General features: G+C 34.8%; 1 protein-coding gene across 1 annotated transcript; it reads left to right on the top strand.

Annotated features, from left to right (window-relative positions):
• Nucleotides 1-5,561: 5,561 nt before the first annotated feature.
• Nucleotides 5,562-8,351, top strand: LOC143444708 (uncharacterized). The gene has a single exon (XM_076943594.1). The coding sequence runs from the start codon at nucleotides 6,345-6,347 to the stop codon at nucleotides 8,205-8,207; it is 1,863 nt and encodes a 620-aa protein (XP_076799709.1). The 5' UTR covers nucleotides 5,562-6,344; the 3' UTR covers nucleotides 8,208-8,351.
• Nucleotides 8,352-8,417: the final 66 nt, after the last annotated feature.

Genomic DNA, 8,417 nt, shown 5'->3' with positions numbered 1-8,417 from the left:
GATTGAGTGTATTTGTAATTTATTAGCCAAGTCCCGCCAGTCCGGCTTAATGGTAAAAAGTACACGGCAAGATCGTAGAAAATCGGTGCCCCCAAAATATATAGGTTCGGTTGGACTGGAAAACTGATTTGCAAATTATTTGAAACTGTTGATTTAGTTAGGCCTAAGTGATCGTGATTCTATAATCTATACACATGTTAAAACATAGGTTTTAAAATAGCTGCAAGTATAGGCCTAAAGCACAAATTTTCAAGATCACTGTTTATTTTTCAATTGCTATCAACTTTATGGTTTACTATAGAATGTCTTCTTACAGAAACAAAGAACATTTACACCGTGCATAGACGAATGCAAATTTTTAAAAAAGTGCAATTTTCCGAGCAAGGTTAACAATTCTATGGCAATTTTTTAAAGTGACAGAAACAAGCATTCCTATAACTCAGTTTGTGTTAAAATCTCCTAACCCGAAAGCAAACTCATTTACGGACCCACATGGATATGTGGCCACATTAATGCCAGATTTATTCAAATCATTTCACAAAATGGCAATTTGGAAACTCATATGAAAATTCACACTGTGTGTTTGTGACAAAGTGTGTTTGTGACACATCTTGTTCACAGCCAAATCTGAGGTAAATATTTTTCAACTAATGGCTAATAGTGATTAATGAAACCCGCCTTATACACAAGCGATTTATTGAAAGATTGTGTGGATTACATTTCTATATTTTCCTTTATAAAGTAGCATACACTCCATTGTTCCATGCTACTACGTTTCAACATGTCCCAGTTAATGTTTTGTATTTATGTTGAGAATCTACTTTTCTCGAGTATCTTTTTTGGGTACTCGAAAGTTGAGGAGAAGTAATATTTGTCAACTACAACTTCTAAACCATTCACATTCCCATGAATGACAATCTGATTTCAGGACCTGCGGTTTACTCAGTATGTAGCCAACATTTTCTTACTTAAACTGCTTCTTCTCATGTATGAGCAATTTTCTGTTCTAGATAAAAATGTGCAACAATGATTTGTCATTGCAAAAAGTTAACAACAAAAGCGATTTATCAGAATGACGCATCTGAATCATCGCGGATTTTAGCAACAACTGCAGCGGATTTGAGCTACGTGTTTGGCTTAATATTTTGCGACAAACAGCTCTCGTGACGAATCCGAGTCAAATATGTTACGCATGTGAAGCAGACTCCGGGCACATTTGTGCTACATTAGTGACTCAATTTTTTGCCCCACTGGCACGAAATCGTGTTCACAAACTCACAGTCTACAACCGTTGTCGATTTAGTGGACAGTTTTAAATCCGGGCAATATTTTAAATACACACAAAAAAGCAAAACAATAAACCTGCACCAATCGGAAACTGCACAAAAGGATAGCTCGGTAACCGGGACTCTAACAATGAGGAATCCCCGCCCGATTAAAGTATTATAAAAAGGTTTTCTCAGTCTGAGAATAAACATCAATTAACATAACATAGGTAATAGCGGCACAGTACCATACAAATATAACACACCAACATAGGTGCCAATGTTTCTGGCTTACATCAGATGGGTTACAATTACAAATGACATTCTTCATTTCAGGATTCCCCCAATTTGATATTTACATATCTTATCATAGAAATCTAGAAAGATTATGGTGGCTGAACTGTGTTAACCCAGTGAAAAGTAAAATATAAAAATAGAATATAAGTTGGCATTCTATAAGGTTTATAAGGTCTATAACTTTTATTTTCAGATTTTTTACTACCCATAAAACTCTGAGAATTTTAATTATTCATAGAAATCTAATAAGACTGAGTATATTTGTAATTTATTAGCGCAGTGCGGCTTAACGGTAAAAACCACAGGGAAAGATCGTAGCAAAACGGGTGCCCCCAAAATTTATAGGCTAGGTTCGCTGGGACTAGAAAACTGATTTACGAATTATTTGAAACCGTGCATTTAGTTAGACCTAAGTGATCGTGATTCTATACACTATTCTAAACATAGGTTTTAAAACTTGCTGCAATTAAAGCACAAATTTTCAAGATAACTTTTTATTTTTCATTTGCTGGCAACTTTATGGTTTACTATAGAATATCTTCTTACAGAAACAAAGAACCTTTACACCGTGCATAGACCAATGCGAATTAAAGAAGCATTACAATTATACGAGCAAGGTTAACAATTCTATGGCAATTATTTAAAATGACAGAAACAAACATTCCTGTTACTCAGTTTGTGATAAAATCTCCTAACCTGAAAGCAAACTCATTTACGGACCAACATGGATATGTGGCCACATCAATAGCAGATTTGTTCAAATCATTTTCACAAAATGGCAATTTGGAAACTCATATGAAAGTTCACACTGGAGGGCGTCCTTATCAATGTGTTGCTGCAAATCATTTTCACGAAACAGCAGTTTGGGAACTCACATGAAATTCCACTTTAGAGAGTGTCCTTACCGATGCTATGTGTGCTGCAAACCATTTTCAGAAAATAGCAATTGGCTGTGTCATATAAAAGTTCACACTGTTTAGAATACTTGCGATGTTTGCTGCAATTAATTTATTCAAAGCAGTTATTTGCAGTTTCATATGACAATTCACAACATAAGGTGACCACATCAGTGCCCTAATTGTGAGAAGTCGTTTAAGTTGAAAGCACAATTGTTTTGAAAATGTTTTTCTCATTTTATTTTTACTTTTTTGAAAGTTCACAACTGGTAGGTGCTGTTTTGGGGGGTTTTACAATAACTGCCAAATTATGGAAAATGAATATATATATATTGTTATCTGACTCTTAAGAAGGATTAGAAGGTTGCGAACTCTGTCTAGAATTCCTAAACTTCAGTTGAATAGTTTATACAATTTTAAACGCTGGAAATCTGATTAATATAAGTTTTAATATTCTTCATTATTACTTCAACAACACTAGAAATTACAACAATATTAATATTATACAGAAAGGGTTTTAAGAATTAGTTAACAATAAAAGCGTGTCATACTACATTTCATTCTTTGATTTAAAAAGTTAATTCAGAAGTTATTACAATCTATATATCTTCTCATTAATTAGACTTCAAAACTTTAAAGTGAACATCGAAGAACTGATGTTTAAACAACGTCATCAATTCTCTAATCCTAAATAACCTAAATTTCCAATCCTAAATAACCCCTAATACATAGCATGCAAGGTACATTTATAACATGAAAGAAGATAATAAAGAGAGAGAACTCAACTTGAAGAGACATGCGCTTTCTCATACGGAAATGATTCGGACTTTTTAAATGTGACGTATTACAAGTCGGGTGAACGATAAAGGAAACAATATGTCTAACAGCCTTGTCTATTTTATCTTAACACTGCTGTTAGTACGAGGTTGTGATAAATATATCAATTAATGTAATATAAAATTGTGTACTACATAGAATTCTCATGTATGGAATCAGTGAAGCATAACACTGCGTGACGTAATCGATTGTTCCCCTGTGCGTGCATTTTGATTTATTCAGCCCTTTTTAAATTTTACGCTCAACGGCGCAACATGTCTTTGTGCTGTTGCTGTCACAATGTTCTATCTTATGTATTCGTTCAAAGAAGCTTCAAATATAATCAGATTATACAGTAGTCATTCCTGTGTCATTATTGCTGAAGTCTACCAAAGTTCACTGTTAAGATATACACAAGGAAACAGACTTTGTAGTGTAAGTGGGTAAACCTTACAGGCTAAGGTGCCATATACCACTTTTCATTACAAGGTCAATCGTGCAGATAGACATGTTTACTAATAAGCTGTCAATTACACAGAAGTCATCAAAATGCAATAAGTTCAAAAGTGCAAGCCGAGGTAAGCTCGCGGAACCGACTGTCAATCAACTACATTTTGATAAGTCTATAATTATACCGTGAACTGTGATTGACTTATGGCAAATATGACGTTATGTAATAGCGTGGTAAACGTCACAAATATGATTATAACAACACAACTTGGAAGACATTGGAAACAGTGTCTTCCACAACAAAGCATGACCTCAGAAATAATGACACTTTGACAACCTGTTAGGACATAAATCTACTTTTAAAAAATCATTTCGATGTTATTCTTACAGAATCTGTTCTTCAGCGAATCGTGGTTTTTACACCATTTTTGCTGCAACCTTTCAAGATTGTTTTCAAATTTTCGTGCATAAATGCCGTAATTTGGATAAGGTTAAGAAAATATTTGCACCCAACCCCACACTCTCACAACTACTTCTACTATTGACCGACTTTCCAACTTTACTTTGGACTTTATGTAAAGTTTTCAGTTAACATGTTTATTTGATCTGTTATAAATGGGGACGTTGTAATCATGAAATTATTCTTTAATTTGAATTATATCTTTATCTTAACAGGTACTTCATATTACCTACAATTTTTACAGTGTTGCATGTTCATTTACTTTCCCAGCAAAAAGGTTACAGATATAAACAATGTCATATATAATCATGGAATGTCATTCATGTGGTATCCATCCAACACTACACTAACGATCAATTTCTGTTTTGTTTAGCTAGCAGCTTCATAGATTACTATGAACTGTCATCCAAGTGATAAGTATGTTGAGATTATTTTGCAAGCAATCAGTAATATAATGTGATAAATGGAATTTATCAAAAGGCAAGAAAACATGAAAAACATGTATTCAAAACTTATTGCTATCTGAGAAGAATCGATGCAGGATTAGGAGGCGTCTTGCTTTGAGACCGGTCACCAAATTACTCCAATGTTAAATAGCATTGTTCCTCAGTCGGAGAATAAAGCAAATGAATTCAAAGGCGCTGTTGCTGATTCTAAAAACTTAAATGAAAAGATTGTACACAGATACGACGATTGCAACATGACAGTTTTGAAGTTTTCTGATAAAGAAAAAGCAAATTGTAAAAACATTAAAAGCAATATTGGATGTTTGATGGCAACTAAAGAAGAAGACAAAGGAAAGCAGTTTTGCTGCAAAGTTTGTGATAAATCTTTTAAAAAAATATATAACTTGAATGTTCATTTGAGAACTCACACTGATGAGCAGCCATATCAATGTCAGATTTGTTGCAAATGATTTGCACGAAAGGTCAGTTTGCAGCTTCATATGAAAGTCCACACAGGAGAGCAACCTCATCAATGTAAAGTCGGTTGCAAATAATTTTCACTACGCAGCAATTTGCAGCGTCATATGAAAGTCCACACTGGAGAGCGACCTTATCAATGTCAAGTTTGTTGCAAATCATTTGCACGAAACAGCGCTTTGTGTCGTCATATGAAAGCACACACTGCACTGGGTGCTTTTCATTGTCAGATTTGTTACAAGTCATTTGCACAAAACGCCTATTTACAAACTCATTTGAAAGTTCATATTGGAGAGCGCCCTTATCAATGCGATATTTGTAGCAAATCATTTTTACAAAGCTGCAATTTGCGTCGTCATATGAAATTCCACACTGGAGAGCGCCCTTATCAATGTCAGGTTTGTTGCAAATCATTTTCAAAAACACCCATTTGCAAACTCACATGAAAGTCCATAATGGCAAGTAGCCGTATCAAAGCGAAGTTTGTTTTAAATTATTTTCACTAGACAGCCATCTCCAAAGTCATAAGGCGGTACACGTGGGCTAGAATGCTTATAAATGCAGTGTTTGCTTTGAAATACTTTCACATTATAGGTATTTGCGACGATAGCAGTGTTCTTGTTGTGGGAAGTCGTCTGGATTGAAGTTGTATTTATCAGGTAACACTTTTAAGAGGAAAGTTACAACAAAGGATGACTAGAGAAATGATGACATTTTAAAACACTTTTGGACATAAATCTACTTTTAAAAATCATTTACATTTTATTGTTAAAGATTCTTTTGTTTAATGATTCATGTTTATAAAAATGATTTTTGCTGCAACATTTCAAGATTGTTTTCTTAATGCAAAAACATAAATGTTCAAAGCCTCAGTCAACATACATTTTGTAACAATATTTTTAGTTTTAGATTTGTTTACTTTGTCATGTCTAAGTGATTGAGTATCATTTAAAAACTTTAAGTTCGATCAGCTAAACTAGAGATTAATTTGATAAAAACTTTGTTATACCTTTAAAAACTTTGTTTGTTATACTTTGTTATAAGTTATTTTTCTAAACATTTTCACTTTTGTATGTTAAATTGTTGTTTTGTGCTGCTTTGTTTTGTTTTGTATGCAGTATAGGTGCATAACAATGACGACATAGAAATCAGCTAACTTATTTTTACAGGATTGTGTAACTATACATATTTAAAAATCAACATTTGATTTTTGAGATATAAATTTTTCATAAGTTCAATGCCAAATGGGGATACGTCGCAACCATCAGATGTAAAGTCTGAATCAGTTTATCTTTTTATCGAAGCCTTCAAAGAAGAATCGATGCAGAATTTGGAAGCGTCTTGCTTTGAGACCGGTCACCAAATTACTCCAATGTTGAATAGTATTGTTCCTCAGTTGGAGAATGAAGCAAATGAATTCAAAGGCGATGTTGCTGAGTCTGAAAACTTAAATGAAAAGATTGTACACAAATACAACGATTGCAACATGTTAGCTTTGAAGTTTTCTGATAAAGAAAAGACAAATTGTAAAAACATTAAAAGCAATATTGGTTGTTTGATGGCAACTAAGGAAAAAGACAAAGAAAAACATTTTTGCTGCACAGTTTGCGATAAATCTTTTAAAAAAGACTCAGCCTTAAATGTTCATTTAAGGACTCATACTGGTGAGCAGCCGTATCAATGTCAGATTTGTTGCAAATCATTTTCACGAAACAGCAGTTTACATCATCATATGAAAGTCCACACTGCAGAGCGTCCTTATCAATGTCAGATTTGTTGCAAATCATTTTCACAGAACGGCGATTTGCAGCGTCATATGAGAGTCCACACTGGAGAGCGGCCTTATCAATGTCAGGTTTGTTGCAAATCATTTTCACACAACAGTAGTTTGAAAATTCATATGAAAGTCCATACTGGAGAGCGCCCTCATCAATGCAATGTTTGCTGCAAATCATTTTTAACAAACAACCATTTACAGTGTCATATGAAAGTCCACACTGGAGAGCGTCCTTATCAATGTGATGTTTGCTGCAAATCATTTTTACAAAACAGCGTTTTGAAGAGCCATATGAAAGTCCACACTAGAGAACGTTTTTATCAATGCGATGTTTGCTGCAAATCATTTTCAAAACACAGTAATTTGCAGCGCCATATGAAAGTTCATACTGGAGAGCGTCCTTACCAATGTCGTGTTTGTTGCAAATCATATTCAGAAAACAGCAATTTGCAGCAGCACATAAAAACCCACACTGGAGAGCGTCCTTATGAATGTCAGATTTGTTGCAAATCATTTTCACGGAACGGCGATTTGCAGCGTCATATAAAAGTACATACTGGAGAGCGTCCTTATCAATGCGATGTTTGCTGCAAATCATTTTCACAAAACAGCAATTTGCAGTGTCATATGATAGTCCACACTGGTGAGCGTCCTTATCAATGTCAGGTTTGTTGCAAATCATTTTCACTGAACAGCAATTTGCAGCATCACATGAAAACCCACACTGGAGAGCAGCCGTGTCAATGTCAGATTTGTTGCAAATCATTTTCAAGGAACGGCGATTTGCAGCGTCATATGAAAGTCCACACTGGTGAGCGTCCTTATCAATGCAATGTTTGTTGCAAATCATTTTCACAAAACAGTAGTTTGAAAATTCATATGAAAGTCCATACTGAAGAGCGCCCTCATCAATGCATTGTTTGCAAGAAATCCTTTTCTCAACACAGCTATTTGCAGCGTCATATGAAAGTCCACACTGGAGAGCGTCCTTATCAATGTCAGGTTTGTTGCAAATCATTTTCACAGAACGGCAATTTGCAGTGTCATATGAAAGTCCACACTGGTGAGCGTCCTTATCAATGCAATGTTTGTTGCAAATCATTTTCACAAAACAGTAGTTTGAAAATTCATATGAAAGTCCATACTGAAGAGCGCCCTCATCAATGCATTGTTTGCTTGAAATCCTTTTCTCAACACAGCTATTTGCAGCGTCATATGAAAGTCCACACTGGAGAGCGTCCTTATCAATGTCAGGTTTGTTGCAAATCATTTTCACAGAACGGCAATTTGCAGCGTCATATGAAAGTCCACATTGCGGAGTAGCAGTATCAACGTCAGATTTGTTGCAAATAATTTTCACAAAACAGCAATTTGCAGCATCATATGAAAATCCACACTGGAGAGCGTCCTTATCAATGTCAGGTTTGTTGCAAATCATTTTCAAGGAACGGCGATTTGCAGCGTCATATGAAAGTCCACACTGGAGAGCGTCCTTATCAATGTCAGATTTGTTGCAAATCATTTTCACGGAAC

The sequence above is a fragment of the Clavelina lepadiformis genome, chromosome 1 (genome assembly GCF_947623445.1).
Source record: "Clavelina lepadiformis chromosome 1, kaClaLepa1.1, whole genome shotgun sequence".
Lineage (NCBI taxonomy): Eukaryota > Metazoa > Chordata > Ascidiacea > Aplousobranchia > Clavelinidae > Clavelina > Clavelina lepadiformis.
The sequence above is the reverse complement of the archived record's forward strand: the minus strand, read 5'-3'. Positions and strand labels throughout refer to the sequence as shown.

What these genes read in the sequence shown, in the direction of transcription:
- LOC143444708 (XM_076943594.1), top strand. Translation starts at nt 6,345, where the DNA reads ATGCCAAATGGGGATACGTCGCAACCATCAGATGTAAAGTCTGAATCA.